Genomic DNA, 20,615 nt, shown 5'->3' with positions numbered 1-20,615 from the left:
TCCATCCTCTCATTTCCCCTCCAGGCAAGAGATGCCAACACAGTCTCAAGTGTCCACCTGATCCAAGAAGCTCACTCCTCACCAGCATCCCTCTCCAACCCATTGTCCAGTCTGATCCATGTCTGAAGAGTTGGCTTCGGGAATGGTTCCTGTCCTGGGCCAACAGAAGGTCTGGGGGCCATGACCACCGAGGTCCTTCTAGTCTCAGTCAGACCATTAAGTCTGGTCTTTTTATGAGAATTTGGGGTCTGCATCCCACTGCTCTCCTACTCCCTCAGGGGTTCTCTGTTGTGTTCCCTGTCAGGGCAGTCATCAGTTTTAGCCAGGCACCATCTAGTTCTTCTGGTCTCAGGATGATGTAGTCTCTGGTTCATGTGGCCCTTTCTGTCTCTTGGGCTCATAATTGCCTTGTGTCCTTGTTCTTCATTCTCCTTTGATCCAGGTGGGTTGAGACCAATTGATGCATCTTAGATGGCTGCTTGCTAGCGTTTAAGACCCCTGGTGCCACCCTTCAAAGTGGGATGCAGAATGTTTCCTTAATAGATTTCATTATGCCAATTGACTTATATGTCCCCTGAAACCATGGTCCCCAAACCCCCGCCCCTGCTATGTTGGCCTTGGAAGCATTCAGTTTATTCAGGAAACTGCTTTTGGTTTAGTCCAGTTGTGCTGACCTCCCCTGTATTGTGTGTTGTCTTTCCTGTCACCTTAAGTGTTCTTATCTACTATTTAATTAGTGAATACCCCTCTCCTACCCTCCCTTCCTCCCCACTCTCATAACCATCAAAGAATATTTTCTTCTCTGTTTAAACTATTTCTCGAGTTCTTATAATAGTGGTCTTATACAATATTTGCCCTTTTGCAACTGACTAATTTCACTCAGCATAATGCTGATTCCGTAATTCCAGATTCCTCCATGTTATGAAATGTTTCACAGATTCCTCACTATTCTATATCGATGCGTATCGAGACCGTCTCAAGAATAGATTTGACACATTAAACATTAGTGACCAAAGACCAGACGAGTTGTTTATCATCAGGTTTCAGTATGTTAAGGGTGGAAACTTTATTTGGTTTAGGTTTATCTTTCTTTTCTGCAGAGATCCCTTTTTTGCTTGAATTTATATATATATTTTATACCACAATTTATATATATATATATATATATATATATATATATATATATATATATATATATATATATATATATACACACCACAATTTTGAATTTGGTATATGAAAATTAACTCATAATTAATGTGACCAATGGAACTTGAGTTTAAATCATTGACAATTATTTCTAAGAATAAAAATAAGCTTATAATATTTTCATTTGTATTTATTACCATGAGCCCTGGTGGTTCAGTGGTTAAGCGCTTGGTTGCTAACAGAAAAGCTGGCAATTTGAATTTTTTTTTAACTTTTTTATGTTTGGGGATTTACCGTATGACATTCCTCCTCTTAGACTCAATAGAGCTTTATAGAAAGTTTCTCTGCTGGCTATTTCAATGAGTCAAGTGTTGGCAAAGAGTCAGGCACTTGTTGATGAATTTAGTTACCCTTCTGAACATATTTAACCCTATCCTGTCTTGGAACCAGTTATGTTATGCATAAATTTGAAATTTTATTTTTAAGTCATATGACTGAATTGTAACAAATTGTATAAGGACAGTAAGAGACTGTATCTTATTTCATGTCTTGCATAAATCTCACTTTTAGGGTGGAGAGGTTAGATCCATTAGCCATGTTGGAAAGCATAAGATTTCATTAAGCCTCGTTATATTTTATAGAGTACAATAATAGCTGGGATTCTCCTTGCTTTCATTTGGCATCTTTGGTGTAGTTACTCTGTTATAAAAGTTACAGTAAATACTAATTTTCTTTTACTAAACAACCAGAAAACCCTAGAAATTTGAGAGAGAAACATAGCCTTGCAGGCAATTGCCCAAAATATCTGTTTTTGTTTTATTTTTATTGGACTATCCTTAAGTCAAATTGGTATTTTTAATTTGTTTTCGAACAAAAAATATTAATCTGAATGGCTGAGTGGATAAACTAATGGACTTCTTTAGCTGTTTTGATTGATGGGGTGATTTTTCCTTCTTTCCGTATTGGTCTGTATGCCTCTGTTTTGTACCTGCGCACCAGGTCAGAGCAGATAGTCTTCTCCAGCAAAGTTCTTTGGTCAAAGCAGAGCATACACATAATTGTGCTTTTCCAGTAGAACCTATGTGTGTGTACTTAAGGCTCATTTAAATGTTAACTATACTTTTCTCCTTACTTCAACCTTTTTCATTGGTATTTTCTTTTCTTTTCAGGTTGCAGTTATTCTGATGGACACCCAGGGGGCATTCGACAGCCAGTCAACGGTGAAAGATTGTGCCACCATCTTTGCTCTAAGCACCATGACTAGTTCTGTTCAGGTAAAGCCGCTTGATGAGGAAAACACTTTGCAGAGGAAATCAAATAAAGGGAGGAATCTAGTTTCAGTTACTATTTTGCTATCAGAATTCCTCTGATGGAAATGTAAATGTTCTTTTTAGACTGTAGACCGAAGTTAAGCTCTTAAAAGCTCAAGAAAGAGCTAAACTGTTTTTTCCACTTTGGTCCTAACTATATATAAAATGCTCTAAGAAATGTCTGAAAAATGGAAATTGAAATTATACTAATTATGTCCTGTAGAAAATATAGATTTGGGTAAGAACTTAGGATAAAACATGTTTAAAACTATAAAGGAAGAATTTTATGATTTTAGCCTTATGTGTATCGTTTTCCAAATACAACTACTATTATTGTTTGAACAGGTCTCAGATGGTTATGTGTACATCTTTAATTGTATAAAATTTTAGACTTATTTGAGATTTTGTTGAAGTAAGCCAGACTGGTGTCAAGCTGGATTTCTGTTTTCTAGATTTACAATTTGTCCCAGAACATTCAGGAAGACGATCTTCAACAGCTGCAGGTATGTGTTCCTCATGAAGTTTTTAACATCATAATGTATCATTTAAAAGTTTTATGACTGAGAATAATTTTAGGACTGAGTAGTTTTTTTTTTTTTTTTAATAATAATATTTTACTGTATTTTTGGTGGACGTTTACACAGCAAATTAGTTTCCCATTGAACAGCTTCTAAACAAATTGTTTAGTGACATTGGTTACATTTTTCACAAGGCCTCAACATTCTCATTGTTTCTATTCTGGTTGTTCCGTTTGCAGTAATTAGTTTCCCTGTCTCATTACCTTCTCATCTTTGTTTTTGATAACTGTTGATGGCTTGGTCTCATATAGATGATTTTTAAAGGAGCTCAGTGCTCATGGGTAATGTTTTTTATTTTATGAGCCAATCTGTTTAGCTAAAAGCATAGTTTTGGTTCCAAGTTTAAAGAGTATCTCAGGGCCATAGTCTCAGGGAGTCCTCTAGTCTCAACTGGTCTAGTAAGCCTGGACTTTTTAAGAATTTGGGTTCTGTTTCACATTTTTTTCCTATTCTATCAGAATTCACCTCTTGTGGCCCTAATCAAAATGGTTGGTAGTGGTAGCCGGGCACCATCTAGTCCTTCTGGTCTCAGGGTATATGAGGCTGTGGTTCATGTAGATTGTTAGTATATAGACTAGTTTCTTCTCTGAGTCTTTGGTTTCCTTCTTTCTCTTTTGCTCCTGAGGACAGAGTAGTTTTTAATAAAAGGTTGAAATGTGGAGGAAGGTGTTCGGTTTGTAGTAGTCCTATACTCAGTATATCCATTGCTGGGATGGAGCTGGGGTCGTCAGGAAAGACCTCATTGATTTGACCAGGGAACAGAAGAAAGTGAGTGAGTAAGCCCTGCAGATTATCTAGGGGAAAAGTGCTATAAAAGAGGGAACAGCAAGAACAAAGACCCAGAGGTAGAGTGTGCTTGGCAGATTCACAGAACAGCTAGAAGACCAGAGGGTGGGTTTGGAGGATGTGATGGAGAGGAGGCTAAGCGGTGAACTCAGAAAGACAGTGAGGTCCAGATCATGCCAGGCCTTTGTGGCCATTTTAAGAACTTGGGCTTTTCTTCTGGGTAAAAGAGTAGCCATGGTAGGGTTTTGAGCAGAGGAATGATTGATACGACGTAAGTGGATCTGGCTGCCATATTTAGAATAGATTGTAGGGGAGCGAGAATGCATTCAGTGAGATTGATTATGAAGCTATTATAATAATCCAGGTGAGATTAAATTATTTGGTAATTTCATAGAGGTATGTACCTGGCATATAACCCAAAAAAACCAAACCCACTGCCTTCGAGTCGATTCCGACTCACAGCGACCCTATAGGACAGAGTAGAACTGCCCGATATCGTTTCCAAGGAGCGCCTGGTGGATTTGAACTGCCGAACTCTTGGTTAGCAGCTGTAGCACTTAACCACTATGCCACCAGGGTTTCACCTGGCACACAGTATGTGCCTGATAAATGCTTCTCATTATTTCTACTCCTATTACTATTATTCTTCAGTGCCTTCTGTTCTTCAGAGCAGCAGCAACTCTTAGCTGTTTTTCCCATCAAAACTCTCTCCCTTGGGTATTCCACACTTGGATGCAATTCCTGGCATGCTCCTCTAATTCCACTCTCCCCCACCCCCAATATTCTAGGAAGCATATCAGAGTGTTAGTATCAATTATATATAGGAATTACCTTCAATTAGTTCTAATTTATATTCTACTAAAACAAAGAAAGTTATTTCTAAACTGTGGCGCTTAAGGCTACTGGTAGCGTTATTTGTACTTTATTTTTGATGGTTCTGTGCCTGTGCCATGACTGAGTGGTTGAAAACTGTTGCTCTGTAGAAAAGCTCCATCAAAATCTGAGCGTGTCATTATTTCCCCTGAAACTTACTTCTTCCTGAGTCACTTTTTTCACACACACTTTTTGAATGCCTACCTTATGTGAGGCAGTGGAAAAAGTGCTGTAGATATAATAGTGATTGAAGTAGACGTGGTTCTTACCTTCCTGGATTGTGTAATTAGTCAGTGAGAGAGATACATAAATGAACAGGCGTGGGTGGAAAGGAAATTACGATGCAAGTACACAATTCTCCTTTGATTCTGTTCTCAAGAGCTCCTCTGGTTCCTTAAACCCAACACACGTTTAAGCATGTCTTTCCCGTAATCAGTTCAACATCAAGTGTTCCTGATTCTTTAGCGAAGTTCTACGCTGATTCTCTTTACTTTGTGTCTGGCCTTATGACAGCTTTCCAGCTGACCTTCTATTTTCAGTTTCTCCTACCTTCAAACTGTCTTATATGCTGCTGAATCATCTTTTTTAAGTGTCCTTGGGGTCATGCTACTCTCCTTCTTAGACATCTATATTGATTTCCAGATTACAGTTGCATTAAATCCAGGCCTTGGTTTATTCATCAGGGCAGTCCATTAAACATGGCTCTTCTTTCCATTATCAGTTATGATTTTTCATTTCATTCTAGCATAAGCACTCTTCTCCAGTAAAGCAAATGTGCATAATTGCCACAGATTTCAGCTTGTTTAATTCTTCTAACTATTGAAACAAGATGTTTTCTGTAGTATATATTCTACTTCCATTTAGGCATATTATTTCCATTCATTGAACTCAATTCAAAACCATGTTTTCTGTAAGAATTTCCGAAACTAGTTCTTTGTAGCTCTATTATTTCCCATATTCTTGAGTCCCATAACTGACTGAATGTAATTGTAAGTATTTGAGGCTTATTATAAAGATAGTATATTTTAAAGTTTGGAGATTATTACCAAGCAGAATGCATTGTTGTTTTTTTCTGTAGTAAATATGTAGTAAAAATACTGTTTGGAGTTATATGCAATAGCTAAAGACTTGGTGATGAAAGAATTTGGGGATTGAGATAGAAGTAGGTGTTATGGATAATTTTGTCAGTTCCTTGATGGTTGGTGGTTCTTTTCATTGAGAGAGGGAATTCTGGAAGAGGGAACCTATGTTTGGAAGGGAAGTAGAAGGTTCTTGGGAATGGAAGTCCTGGTAAACCCAAAGAACAGTAATAGTAGGAATATCTTAGTAATTCAAGAAGGTTGAGGGAGGTTGTAGTCAGAGTAGAGTGCTTTGAATTTGTGGTTTTGAAGGAGGAACTCTTATGGTTGGTGACAGAGTCCAAAGTGTGGCTTTACTGGAGTGGAGAGGGTCTTTAGAGGTGAGAGGATGAAGGGCTGAAAAGCAGGGATTGAATGGAGCGCCTTATTTGGTGGAGAAGAAGACTGGGACAGGTGCTGAAGCCCTCAAAGAACGAGAGCAAATGACGAGGTGGTTAGTAAGTAGGCGGCAGTAAGGAATGAGAGAAGATACTGGTGTATAGAATGGTGTGGATTCTAAGAGAGTAGAGCTTTTTACAAGACGATGGAGAATAATGGTTTAGAAGTGACAAGGGGAAGCAAGGAAGTCTGATCCTAGACTCATGGAGTGTGAGAATAATAGCTACTACTTGAGATGTCTTCAGGGAAAACTGTGTTCTTAGAGGGGAAGTCACCTTTTAGTTAAAGCAAGGAGGTAGAGGAAATGCTCAGAGAGAAGCAGATGGAAATTTAGGGGAGCTTGTTAATTGTGGATCTGAAGTTGCAGCCGATACAGTGGAAGTTCAGGGAGGTGGGGGAAGGGAGGTCTGGAGCATTCTGTGGGTGATAGTGCTGTAGACTGGGGGTGAGGGGATGTGGCTATATTTAGGGCATTGATTGGTGAGAGTAGGGGTGACAGGACTTGAATCACCTGATAAGGCTGATAATGGACCCAGAAGCTTCATATATATAAATGCTAAAAAGAAGTAGATAATATGTTTGTGTAGCTGGAAACCTACAAGAATCAACAGGATAACATTTAGAGCTTAGAAAAAAAACTTGGTACCCATCACAAAATACAATACAAAGAAATCAGTAAGCTTTCCTATCTGCCAACAGTAACCAGCTTAAAAATATAATGGGAAATATTTACCATAGCAACAAAATATTAAAAACTTATTGAGATCTATATGAAGCACTTCACAATTGTAATGAAACATGTAATGAGTTTGACTACATGCAGAAATAGGCCTTGTTTTCTTCTTTATGGGGATGATAATAACATTGCTTATTCTGTGCTTGACACTGTGCTGTGTATTACATACATTATCTCATTTGAGACTGAGTATTATAAAATCGTCAGTTCGTTCCTATTTAACAAAATCATAAAGACATTATTTTGGGAACTTGACAGAATTATTCTGAAATTCGTTTGGAAATTTAAATTGTAACCTGTCAGGAAAATTACAGAGTGTGGAAGAAATACGAGCGAATTGACTCAGTATGTATTATAAAGCTATAATTACAATGACATGGTACTGGTACAGGAAGAAATAGATCAATGTGCTATATTTATGATATAGTACTTTTTATATATTTCCTTCTACTTAATATATAAAAATGTAATATACCATAAAAGGTGAGTAAATGGTGTTAGAACAGTTGGCTATTTAGATTAAAAAAAAATTAGATCCTTCCCTTGTATTATATACTAAAATAAATTCCAGAGAATTTAAGAATTTTGATGTAAAAAAAATAGAAACCATTTATGATAAGAAAAATGTAGGTGCTTTGAGGGAGAATTTTCTAAGCAGGTAGAACGCAAAATAAAAATGGATAGATTTGACTCCATATCGGTGGAAAAAAAGCAGACTTCTGAACATAAATGTAATGTATTAAGTGTTGAGTGAGCAAGATGCCCCAGGTATTATCAGGCTGGCCTGAGGGATCAGGGAAGGTTTCCTTCCTGGTGGAGGTGTCTCCTTCATGTTCTGCCTTCTTCATAAAGGCAGGAATTACGCTCTGTAAAACGGTATTATGATTTCTATCAACTTAATAACTTTCTCTTTTTTAAAATTAATAATGTATTATGGCACTTAGGAAATTAGGATATTGTCCTTGTAAAAAATAAGACCATCCCAAATAAAGTTTGGAGGCTCCCTTTCCTCCTCCCCAGAGGTAATGACTATTGTTAGTTTGGAATACATTCTTTCTATGTACTTGTAAACACGTGATAAATATATAAGTAATATTATATGTATAAGTATATATAAAACATATACCACATGACAACAGTCCTATATCTAAAACCCTTTAAGGCTATATGTGTTTTGGAATTCAGCATTTTTTGGATTTTAGTGCGGAGCCCTGATGGCACAGTGGTTAAGCGCTTGGCTGCTAACCAAAAAGGTCGGCGTTTTGAATCTACCAGGTGCTCCTTGGAAACGCTATGGGGCAGTTCCGCTATAGGGTTGCTTTGAGTCCAAATTCTCTTGACGGCACCTAACAAAAACAACACATGCAGTGTGAGGTTTAGGACAGGAGTGGGTGTTTAAGCAGTACCTCCTAATCAGACATGTGGATATTTCTGTAGAGAAACGAATACTCATCATGTGAAATGGGATAAAGACTATAATATGCCTCAGATCAGTTCAGCACAGGTTTTGTCTCCACATGAGTTTGCTGCCTAACTTGTGGTTTTTAGAGCTTTTTGGATTTCAGAATTATGGATAGGAGATTGCAGTCTTATATAGTTTTGTATGTTTTTGTTTTATTTTTATATATACTATTTTATATGTATCAGGTACTTGTTTCTTTTTAAACAATTTTTTTAAAACAAAGTAATGCATGTACATAGTTTAAAAATCAATAGCCTGCAAAAATACCCTTTCCTCCTGTTGGCCCCTCTCTTCACAGGCAACCACTTTGAGTTCTTTTAGCTGTGCCTTCTGCTATTTGCTGTACCTGCTTATATTGCTCCCTGGTTTTCAAAATTTAAATGTGAATAACTTCTTTATGTGAAAATAGGGTTTAGCTCTCCTTACCCCCAACACATGTAAAGTTTTCTTCCTTTCATCTTCCCAATAGCTATATCACAATTTCTGGTTAAAAAAGTATTCGTATTTATCTTGTTGTATTTGTATGTATGTTCTTCACAGCGGAGGCATATCGTAAACTGTGATTACATTTCCTGTAATTCGTTACCCTTATTGCCTTTTTCATTTCAGTTTAGTTTTCTGTGTGCTTATGGCTAAAACATCTGCAAACTGATAGAATCCTAAAACTTCTCAGTATGGTCTTAATACTTCAGGTTCTACCTACTTTTCCCTGGGGAGGCATCATAACCGGGCGGTATGTTCTCCTGCTCTAGTCTGGACTTGCTGTTTTCTAGGCCTTGTGCCCAGCTGTCATCTGTGGCTTTCCTTTGCCATCATCCTGGCAGTATCTTCCAATTCCTTCTTCAGTCGGCTGCTGTATCTTAGATCCCATTTAATCTTTTTTTTATTCTCTCCTTAATTCTACCTATTCTCTGGTAGCTTCCTGAGAAAGGATGCATAGGAGGTAGCTTTTTTGAGGTCTTGCAAGTGTGAGAATATTTTAATTTTATCCTAGAATTATAGAATGGGAATACTTTTCTTCTAGGATTGTAAAGGCATTGCTTCACTGCCTCCCAGCTCCCAGTGTGGCTGCTGAAGTCTTACACATTTGATTCTTGATCCTTTATACGTGATTTTTTTTTTATCTTTCTTTCTCTGTAGCTTTACAGATCTTGGTGGTAGAAATTTTCACGGTAGTGTGCCTTAGTGCGGCCTTTTTCTTCATTCTTTGTAAACTCATACCCTTAGGTAAGATGTAGCAGCTATTGCCCCAAGAGGTAACAGCAGGAAGCAGATAAAGACGCAGGAAGCAGATAAAGACACAGGAAGGAAGGGAGGGAGAGAAAGGGAGACCAGTTCGGAGGCTGTTGCAGTATTCCAGGCCACATGGAGTAATGGGTCAGAGACTGAATTTGTTGATGGATTGGGATGTGGGATGTGAGAGAAATGGCCAAGGTTATTTTAAGGCTGATGGCCCCTGTGGGCTTTTGAAACTAGAATTTTGGTCTCAATGTAAGTGGTATCCAGTCTTAAATGAAAACTTTACTGAAGAATCAGTCATAGAAATATCTTAAGTAATCTTGTGCTATAAACTATAACTCTTCTTTTTTATAGCTCTTCACAGAATATGGTCGTCTGGCAATGGATGAAATTTCCCAAAAACCCTTCCAGGTAGTATGTTAATTATGAAAATAATTCATACCTTTACTTCAGTTCAGAGGTCAGCAAACTATGGCCCATGGGCCAAATCTGGCCCACCACCTGTTTTTATATGACCTGAGACCTAAAAATGGTTTTTACATTTTAAATAATTAAAAAAAAAAAAAAAAAGAAAATCAAAAGATTTTATGTAAATTATATGAAATTCAAATTTCAGTGTTCACAAGTTTTCTTGGAACACAGCCATGCTCGTTTGCTGTCCGTGAGTACTTTCCTGCTACATCAGAGGCGAGTAGTTGTGGCAGACCGTGTGGCCTGCAAAGACTGAGATACTTACTCTGCCCTGCACAGAAAAAGCTTGCTGAGCCCTGTTTAGCTAATTGTCTCTTGAGGATGAGAATGCACAGTAACCTCAGGGCGATTAGAGATACTTTAAGTACTTGAACGTTATTCAATTTAGTTTTCTTTTTCTTTCCAATTTCATGATTATCTGGTGCCATGTTCTTTTTTTCTCTCTTGCTCTTTACCACATTTCCCAAACATGCCTTAAGGGCAGAGCCCTGATTAACGTTTTTTTCCTCTGTCTCTTCCTTCTGTTCCTATTAACCTGTGAGAACAAAAATAGCAGATGGACTATGTTGACCTCACCTTTGGCTTATACATGTCCTAGTGTTTATAAGGTTTCTAAGACATTACCAAATAGATAAATCCTTCAGCACATTTCCTTGCTTCCTTTGAAAAAGCCCTGGCATTATGCAAAGAAGTATTGCAGTTGTTATCTTGAAAATGCATTTATGCAACAATATAATATGCTATCTTTTCCAAAATAGACATTGATGTTTTTGGTTCGAGACTGGAGTTTCCCTTACGAATACAACTATGGCTTACAGGGAGGAATGGCATTTTTGGATAAGCGTCTACAGGTAAGTAGGAATATAACCATCTGAGGAATTCCCCAAAAGTAGGTAGCATCTTTCTCCTTTGCCTTCAGCTATTTAAAGCAGATTATTGAAAATTATATTAAATGTGTTAAATATTTGTATGGAATCTTAGCATATACTCATTTATTCATGGATAAGTTTTAAAAAATCTGGGTATATAATGCTCAGAGATCGTAGAGGAGAATTCTGGGCAAAAGCCTCGGCTTTGATTGTGGTTTCTATTTCACACTATACTAGGTTCTGTATGTGCTTTTAGAGAGTCACATTCAGAAATTTAGTTCAGTTGTTCCTATTCAAAATTCTCATTTGTTTCGGGATGGATATAAATAGGCCTAGCCTGTTCTCTAAAACCAAAACACAACAGCCCTTTGTCAGTCACTACTAACTGCCCACAAACCTTCTCTTGCTCGTCCTAAGTACTGTGCAGTATTCTGTTTTAGAAAGCCTTTGGTACCTGTTCTCTGTTAGGTAAAGAAGCTGATCCATGGTTAATCAAATTTATGCATTTATTGCTTCTTAGAGTTTTGAGTTTTCTCATTGGGCAAAACATAGGCCATTATGATCCATCTGAGTTGAGAAATCTTCTCTCCTTTATCCTGTGCTAGTGGTTCTTAGTGAGATAAAGAAATGGTCGTTGACAAATTGTTGGTCTGTATTGGCAGGTGAAGGAACATCAACATGAGGAAATTCAGAATGTTCGAAATCACATCCACTCGTGTTTTTCCAGTGTTAACTGTTTTCTCCTACCACACCCAGGACTCCAGGTGGCCACAAGCCCCGACTTTGATGGGAAATTGAAAGGTGTGTTATAGATGTTATTTGAAACCTGTGGTTTCATCTTTGGTATTAAATATGATCAGAAAATGCCAATTTTAAGTCTAGTGACTGCTTAAGAGAAATATTGTGGCCTTTCAGAAAGAGCAGTATTTGGAATCTAGTTCAGATTTTGTTCCTGCCTTATTGTCACCATCAAATTTAGTTCATCTCAGTTTGTCCATCTGAAATGTTTGTGGTACTATTCATTATTGATCTTAGAGATACGATTATTGGTTTACAAAGATATAAAAATGCTAAATAAAGGAAGTCTAAACACGTCGGAAACCCTGGTGGTGTAGTTGTTAAATGCTACTGCTGCTAACCAAAAAGTCCGCAGTTTGAATCTGCCAGGTGCTCCTTGGAAACTCTATGGGGCAGTTCTACTCTGTCCTAGAGGGTCGCCATTAGTCGGTATCAACTTGAGAACAACGGGTTAAACATACATCACTATAGGACAGCTATGAGTCAGAATCAGCTCAAGGGCAATGGGTTGGTTTGGTTAAATACACATCAGCTAACACTGACCAAGTGAAATTAACTCCCTAAGGGATGGTAACATGCTGCATGGTGTAACTGAGTTATACTGAGCACTTTTGTTTATGAACTTGCCTGAGCTTACATACCTTACATATGCTGTAAAGTAGTAGTAATAGCTACCGTTTTTAGAGGTGCAGCTGAGTTGCTAACACTTTTAGGAATTTATCCTAAGGAACTGTCTGAAAAGCACAAGGAAGTACATTACTGCAGCATTTATAATATATATATATATATATAATATAACGTATAATAGGGAACAGTTGGAACCAGCTGAGAGGTGTGTTTATGACGTATTGGTTAAATTATGGTACATTTGCACAAAGGAATAAAACACTGTCATTACAAAGGACAAGGTAGGCAGCTGGACCTATATGTATTCACACAGATAGATGTCCATAATACAGTTTTTAAAATGTAAAAAGATTACGGAGTAGCATATATTGTATGATCTTATTTATTTGAAAAATGTGTATTTATAAGCATGCTTTTAAATGGGAATATTTGGGGGGAAAAAAACATTTCATATTTGTACCTCACTTAAAAATGTTAGTAGTCTGCCCTTGTGTGTCTGTTTCAGGAACTACAGTTATTAGGAAGATTGGTGGTGAAAAATTCTTAATAGCTCTGTAAGGTTTATGTACTTTTAAACTTTAAAGATGGATTATTTTATGATTTTACAGAACCTTTTAAACAAGATTTTGAAGGTTTTTCAGTGAAGTGTAAATTGGATGCTGAGTTGCAAATAGCAGGTGACTTGGGAATACTTGGCAGGTGTTAGATAAGAGCCACACAGAACTTAGTGTAGGGGTCCTGTTAAGTGGAACTGATGTAATTCTCAGGGTTAAAAAACCCCAGAAAACCTGGACCTTGTATTTTCTCCAGTATGTACTTACACAGTCATTTGGTTGATACCCATATAACATGGAAAAGACAGCATTATCCTCAGAATGTTCAGGGCTAATCTGTAAAACACCTTACTATAGTTTCTCTACAACATGAAATTTAATCTTGTCAGAACTACATTCTGAAGGTAATTCTGAAAAGTGTTACCCCAAATGGTTTAGGAATTGTTGTAGTGGGTTTGTTTATTTACTTATTTAAAGGTTGACCATTTATTCAGAGGTGAATACCTGCCACATACACTAAGCTTAATTTTAGTGTAATCAGTGCTGGGCTGCTGCTGCTTGAAACAATTATCTAGCATAGCTGCTTTTTGAGACCCCCTTTCATCAGATACAGGATGGCTGTGTCAAAAGCATAAAGAAAACTGTTTTTCCTATTTACTGTAATAGGGAGACCTGATACAGTAACTACTGAGTTGGCTAGCTAGGAATTAGAAGGATTTGTAGAGCACAGTCTTCTTTGACATCATGAAGGATTGAGATTGTTTCTGTCATCTTGAGACAGGCTTCCATGGCAGCCTGTGTCCAATGACTGGCTGAAGCAGGGATGTAGAGGCCCAGTCTCCTAGCCCCAACTTGGGACAACTCAGACGAGCCATTCAAGGTTCACAGCACCTTCTGGGATCAGCTGAGGCCGTATTTATACTGCACCGTAGGTCACCGTCTCCCTTCCCAGTTTGGCTTCCTTTATTCTCCCATAGGTATTAACCCCCAATAAACTTTCTGTCTCAATTCTATAAATGAGGTTTATGGAAGGATTGCATTGAAGAGTTACATGTTGATATGGAACCCACCCACCTTCTTTTCAGTTGATAATTTGAGTTATTTGGGAACCCAGGAAGATGTTAGAGGATTATATAAATCAAATTCTTTGGGTTTTGATTTCCATGTATAGTTTCCTCCTAGTTGGACTACTTAATGAGGAAATAACTCTCCTGAACCCTCTGTGGAAACTTTTGCGGAAGCTGCAAAGAATCAGTCACCTTCCTGAGCTAGTTGTCTTTTCAATCAAGACAGCCTTGTGGTGCCCCAGAGGGCCTCTGAGGAGGTAATAGGAAATAAATACAGGAAAAGCCTGCGAGAACCGGAACACATGTAAGGTAGAAACCTGTCAGAGAAGGAAAACTAAAATAATTTCCACTAGTAGAAAGTGATAGAAAAGTGGTAAGACTGCACCCTGTCAAAGGCGGAAAGCTTGCGAGACCTGGAGAAACAGCAGTCCTGTAGTGTTCTGGCTCTCAGAAGTTTCAGTGTGTCATGAGGCATAGATGTGCCACTACTTTTAACATTAAAAATTAAAAATAAAACAAAAGATAAAATAGTGATTTCTGTTTGATTTAAGGGGTAGTGCAAGGGCCTGAGACAACCTGAGGAGTTGATAGTTGGTATTTTGAAGACATATTCATGGAAATTCTTTAAAAAGTGAAATTTCTTGATTGTTGGGGGGTAGACTGACTTTCCTAGAATGAAAGCCAGGGTAAGGAACCCTCTACATATTGTGTTCTGGACGAGAGAGCACTTTATACTGCAGAAAACCCAACTGCAGAAAGGAAGGAGAGAAATAAAGATACATTAGGATAGCCAAAAAGTGCCAAACACACGGACCGGGACTCTGCTTCCCCAGCAAATGTTAAATATTAACAGCAGCCAGATGTTAAAAGTAATCAGGTAGACTGTGAAGATTGCATATTATGCTCACTTTAGATGAATACGGCTGTTTGGCTTATTATTTCCTTGTTATCCTTCATTACTTACGGTCTCGTGAACAGATATTGCCAGTGAATTCAAAGACCAGTTACAGGTACTGATACCATTTGTATTAGACCCATCTAACTTAATGGAAAAGGAGATCAATGGCTCAAAAGTCACCTGTCGAGGACTGCTGGAGTATTTTAAGGTAAATATGGGTTTTAATTTTAAAATGTTTTTTTGGCTAAACTGATGTAGGATGTAAAGTAACTTGGATTTCAGTATGTTAAAGCTTAGGGTAAAGTTTCCTGGGGGAGACAGTGAGAAGCATCTTCAGAGATCTCCGTGTCCTTCCAGGAGTGCGCCACTGGGTGGCAGTATCTGCCTAAGAACCAAATGGATGTTCTTTGCACTCCCTTGTAACTTGAATTTCAGTATTTTAAAGCTTAGGGGAACTTTTCCTGGAGGAGATGGTGAAGAGTATTTTCAGAGACTTCCATGTCCTTCCAGGAGTGAGCCACTGGGTGGCAGTATCTGTCTAAGAACCAAATGGATGTTCTTTGCACTTTAGAGGAGTAATTACTGTGGCTAACGGAAGATGGCTCCTTAAGGAAGATGCTCTGGACAGGAGGTGGTTAGGAAGTTGCTGTGAGTAGGAGGAGACGGCATCTAGATGTGAAATGACTGCCTCAAGGTGGAAGGTCACTCTGCCCGCAGGTAGTGGTGAGGCCAGCGTGCATGGGGAGGCTGATGGAAATCCTAGCCTTTGTAGGCTTGTGCTGCTTGAGAGTATTTTTAGTTATTTTAGTTAACCAAAACCGCTAACATGCACTCAAAGGCGTGTTGTGTTTTTCCTAATTCCTGGTTGTCGATCTAAGTCTGTAGGAAAATGCACTTGAAATGGTCACTGTTTTTTAAACTACAAATAAAATATGACTGGATACTACTTCTAATAATCGTTTAATGTTTATATTCTAAGGCATATATTAAAATTTACCAAGGAGAAGATCTGCCTCACCCCAAATCCATGCTTCAGGTAGGCAGTTCGTTGACATCCTATGTGATATCCTTTGAATACCTGAGCTGATGCACATACAATAAGCAGAGCCTTTTACGAGTAAAATGCTGTTGCTGTCCTTCTGCATTACCCGGGAAGAAGCCTGAGGTCTGTTAGTTTTTAGCACATTTTATGTAGCTTGGCCATCTCTTGATTTTCTTTTCTTTCCTGGTGGTACAGTTAGAAAGGCCACTTCTCACTGGGCCTGGTCTCTCACCAAACACTGTTTTATTATACCCAGGTAAAACATGTCTAATTATGTTAGACAAGTCATTTTCCTACAGTCTGTTGTCTACTTTAGTAGAACATGTCCTGAAATAGTTTATTTACTCAGGGTTTTATTTTTTGTCCTCAACTAGAAACTGTCATTTTGTTTTGACATATAAATTCTGACTTTCCTGTCCTGAACATAAGGCCAGTTATTATCAAATGTTGATTTTTTTTTAGCAGCAAAACATTTTCACAAAGGGAGCTAGAGCCTGGAATTAATATAAAGATAAATTTTTCTTTTTTGGCTCACATCTATTTCTTGCATTTAATATTGAAGCAAAGAAAATTATGTTTTCCTTTGATTTTTGGAGGTTTAATTTATGCTAAAAATTCTTATGTATAAAATTAGATTTTTTGGGCAGAAAAGATATACTTTATTTCATAAACTAGAGTGTATGGAAAATTGAAAGATTGCAGATGGATAGTTAAAAAGGAAGAATGGGAATAGGATGAGAGAAAAGTTTCACTCAGTTATTTGTGGGAGAATGTTAAGAAGAATTTATAGTTCACGCTTTCCTTTCTTAAAAGGCCACTGCTGAAGCCAACAATTTAGCAGCTGCAGCCTCTGCCAAGGACATTTATTATAACCACATGGAAGAGGTATGTGTGGCATATGCCTTATTCTGAAATATCTCTAACCTGGGAAATGTTACCGATTTCAGAAGGCCAAACTCAGTCCTGTTTCTAATCTGTTCCAAGAGGATGAGGCAGTAAAGCTGTGTTCAAATCACTCTGGCGATGGGGCCCTTTTAATAATTACCATTTCTAGCCACGTCTTTTTACAGTGTCACTGCTCTCTGATCAATATCACCCTGGTTATTTAAGTGTGCGTTTCACATGATGTGAACCCAGCCTTATTGATCTTGATCATCATTTTAAAGTCACTTTCTAGTATCTTAAAATATCCTAACATTTTCATTGTCTTTTCACTTGTTTTATTTTATTTGGCACTTGTTTTTGAAGGGCTCTTAAACATCTTTGTTCTCCTTAGGTTTGTGGGGGAGAGAAGCCTTATTTGTGTCCAGACATTCTAGAGGAGAAGCACTGTGAATTCAAACAACTTGCTCTGGACCATTTTAAGAAGACCAAGAAGATGGGTGGGAAGGATTTCAGCCTTCGTTACCAGGGGGAGCTGGAGGAGGAAATCAAGGAACTTTATGAGAGCTTCATCAAGCACAACGCTAGCAAGAATGTCTTCAGCACCTTCCGCACCCCCGCGGTGCTGTTCACGGGCATTGTAGCTTTATACATCGCCTCAGCCTTCACTCACTTTGTTGGTCTCGAGGCTGTGGCCCAGCTGTTCAACTGTATGGTTGGACTGCTATTAATAGCACTGCTTACCTGGGGTTACATCAGGTATTCTGGTGAATATCGTGAGCTGGGTGGAGCTATCGATAACGGTGCATCGTACGTATTAGAGCAGGTAAGTGGTGCTAGCTGAGGTGGTTGAAAGTTGATAATGGGCAAACATTTGTGCTTGTATTGTCAAATATCTCCGTTAGGAAGAATTTCATTGTGAAAAAAGGCGTGAGAAGCTTCCCTGGCCATTTTTTCCCTGATAGGCATTTTTTTTTTTTATCCCTCTCAAGGATACTAATATTTATTCCTAATACTTTGCTTCCCTGCCTAAAAATACTCTTTCATGCAAAAGAAGTTCGATCTTAGACATAATGTACTTCTCCCAGGAAGCTTCTGTGTGCTCTTCAGACTCATTTCCTGTGTGTTTTTTCCCTCCAAGATTAGTTGGCTTCACTGAAAATCAAGAGCTTTGAAAACTGTGAGGTTAACAAAGTTTTCTGTTTTGAGTCCTATTAGGGTAAAAAGTAGCTGCCATCTCCTTCATTTAAAATCTTCGGAAAACCAGTGGCTATTTGATGTTAACATGATCTCCTGTCTTAGAGATCCTTGAGACTCTGGTTGGTTTGTTTTCTGAGTAGCATGGACAGATCAGTTAGGCCAGAAGCTTCTGATGAAGCCAAGGGAACTGCCTGCCCCATCCCCATGAGAAAGCAAATGCTCGGAAGTTAGTTGCTGCCACAGCCTCTTCCCCTCAGGCCTACATTTTCATTCCCTACTTCCGGTATATACTACCTCCAAGGACATATCTCTTGGTGTTGTGTTGTGTTTCCGTAACTGATGTGTGACTAAATGGGCTCTTGCAGGCTACTTCTTACATGTGTAACTCCACTCAGGCGGCTTTGAGGGGTGCAGCTGTTGGGAAGCAACCGGTGGATAAAAAAGCTCAATAACATCTTAACCGTGAAGATCTAGCAAGAACCCGACCAGCCCCTACCGATCTCTGGGTTTCTGCCACGGCCACAGGTCCAGTTCCAGAGGAGATGGCGGATGTGAGACCATCCGGGAAGAGCTGAAACACGGCAGTATAATAAATGAAACAGATCTCTCCTGTGGTTTCGAATTCTTACACACTTCCATTTCTCTTGGAAGCCTTGCTTTCCTTGCTCTGTAGACCCAAGGCTATGTCTGTTTTTTTTTCTACTCTCTACTTTGTGCACTTTATGGAGAAAAAGTTAAAGGAGAAAATGTAATGCAGCTTTAAGTCATTTATGTGCCACTTAGTGCCTTTTAGGATTGCATCCATGATTTTGTGGACACGATGGGGGAGGGAATGGACGATAACCTCGAGACAGATGCCATTTTGGGGTGAAACTTAACCAGTTCTTTTATACCTTACTCTTTTGAGTAGGATTCCTTTTATTAAGGCTTACCAAACTTGCAAAAGGTTCAGAAATAAAGACTGGCAGAAAACAATGCCACTAAACTTTAAAAATCTTAATTATATTATTAGAAAATCCTATTTGCCGTATAGTATGGAAAAATCCTATAAACATACCGCACTCTGGAATTTGAGGCCTTTTACCTGGCAGGCTGAATGTTACGTTGCAGCACGCTCTGCCTTTCGCCTTCATTCTTGTAGCTTCATTCTAGAAACGGCGGCAGACAGGCCTGTAAAAGCTAGAGTGGCTCATAATAAAAGGAATGAGCTGGATGTTTTGAGAAAAAAGCCTGAGTTTAAATGAACCACGTGACCTCTGATAAGTCACTCGAACTTGTGCCTTGGTCAGATTCACTGTTTGTAGGTTTGTATATGTCTGTAGGTTATACGTGACTTTCACACACAAATTGTCACTTGAGAGTTTTTTTTTTTGAGAGTTCTGCATAAGGACCTGTTAAGGATTAGAGGAAAAACATTACCAAACATTACTGCCTTTAATTGATGATACATTTCATCTGGCATAGCAGTAGTTCAGGTCTTTGTCCACAATGTTTATTTGCACTGTCCTGTGCACTATCTAATATATTTTTAATAAGGAAGCTCTAATTGTCAATTTTATTTAGTAGATCTTCCTTTATTTAACTTTTCATGTCACTAGTCTGGTAGCTTTAAGATAGCTTTGGCTTAGTAAGGACCAAAGTCCTACCCAAATACAGACAACGTATAGAAATACCTAAGAATTCTTTTTTGTTTGATTGTGTTATGAAAATTTTTTATCTGATTGTCTTTTTTTTTGATATGTAATGGTGAATTATTATGGGTTTTAAAACCAGCTTGTATTTATACAAACATTCAGGTGTATGAACCCTAATTTTTCAAGATAATTTAATAATTTTTATTGTAGGAGAGAGAGAGGAAGACTTAAGTAAAATCGGAGTGTAAATTTTATCCACGTGAAGTATGCATGGGAGGTAGGGGAAAAGTCTCCTTTAGCGTGTCATCGCTTTATCATTTTCTTTTGACCACCTTAACCTATTACCTCGAAAGTGTTTTTATAAGTCCTGAATTAATTCCAAGCATTCTGTATGTTTTTTCATATTTGCATACCACCTTGTCATGAAGTGCATGTTATTTTATTCACTTGCCCATTAAATCTGAGCAAAATTAGTCTTATTCTAAGAACTGTTACTTACTTACCAATGATGCTAAGCTTTGACTGTTAAATTGAAAGTTTGCTTCTAAGATTTTATGCATTTTCAGGTGGCTTCTTCTTACTAGTAGGCCTTACAGATGTTTAAATACCTAGCTTTTTAAGTGTATTTTACAAGCAAATTTATAGATTTCAGGATAATTAACCGTCAAAAGCAGTTCTACTTTTACGGGTGAGAAAAGATAAGTCCAAAATGCGTTCTAATACTGAAGTATTGGCCTTTTTAAAAATATGTGACAATGTATGATTTAATTAAGTCTTAGGATTTCGCTACTGTTCAGTTTTATCATTCCTCTTTTGGTCTTACAAAGGCGTGACCTTGCTTTAATCACCCTGGGGAAGCCTTATTTTTTGTCTTTACCTGCCTCTGGAAACTTCAGAAGGCTGTTACGGTAAGGGTTCTTAGG

The 20,615-nt window shown here is 38.1% G+C and overlaps 1 protein-coding gene across 1 annotated transcript in view; it reads left to right on the top strand.

Moving 5' to 3' along the window:
* Positions 1 to 19,219, top strand: part of ATL3 (atlastin GTPase 3) — a 47,667-nt gene extending 28,448 nt beyond the window's left edge. Inside the window, exons 4-13 of the mRNA XM_049892282.1 lie at positions 2,319 to 2,423; positions 2,912 to 2,962; positions 10,005 to 10,061; positions 10,880 to 10,972; positions 11,653 to 11,791; positions 15,015 to 15,142; positions 15,914 to 15,970; positions 16,790 to 16,861; positions 17,253 to 17,684; positions 18,424 to 19,219. Of these exons, the coding sequence (XP_049748239.1) occupies positions 2,319 to 2,423; positions 2,912 to 2,962; positions 10,005 to 10,061; positions 10,880 to 10,972; positions 11,653 to 11,791; positions 15,015 to 15,142; positions 15,914 to 15,970; positions 16,790 to 16,861; positions 17,253 to 17,684; positions 18,424 to 18,510 (1,221 nt within the window). The 3' untranslated portion in view covers positions 18,511 to 19,219. The remainder of the gene's footprint in view (positions 1 to 2,318; positions 2,424 to 2,911; positions 2,963 to 10,004; positions 10,062 to 10,879; positions 10,973 to 11,652; positions 11,792 to 15,014; positions 15,143 to 15,913; positions 15,971 to 16,789; positions 16,862 to 17,252; positions 17,685 to 18,423) is intronic.
* The last annotated feature ends 1,396 nt before the right edge of the window (positions 19,220 to 20,615 follow it).

Source organism: Elephas maximus, chromosome 7 (assembly GCF_024166365.1).
Source record: "Elephas maximus indicus isolate mEleMax1 chromosome 7, mEleMax1 primary haplotype, whole genome shotgun sequence".
Lineage (NCBI taxonomy): Eukaryota > Metazoa > Chordata > Mammalia > Proboscidea > Elephantidae > Elephas > Elephas maximus.
This window is presented reverse-complemented; position numbering and strand designations above follow the sequence as displayed.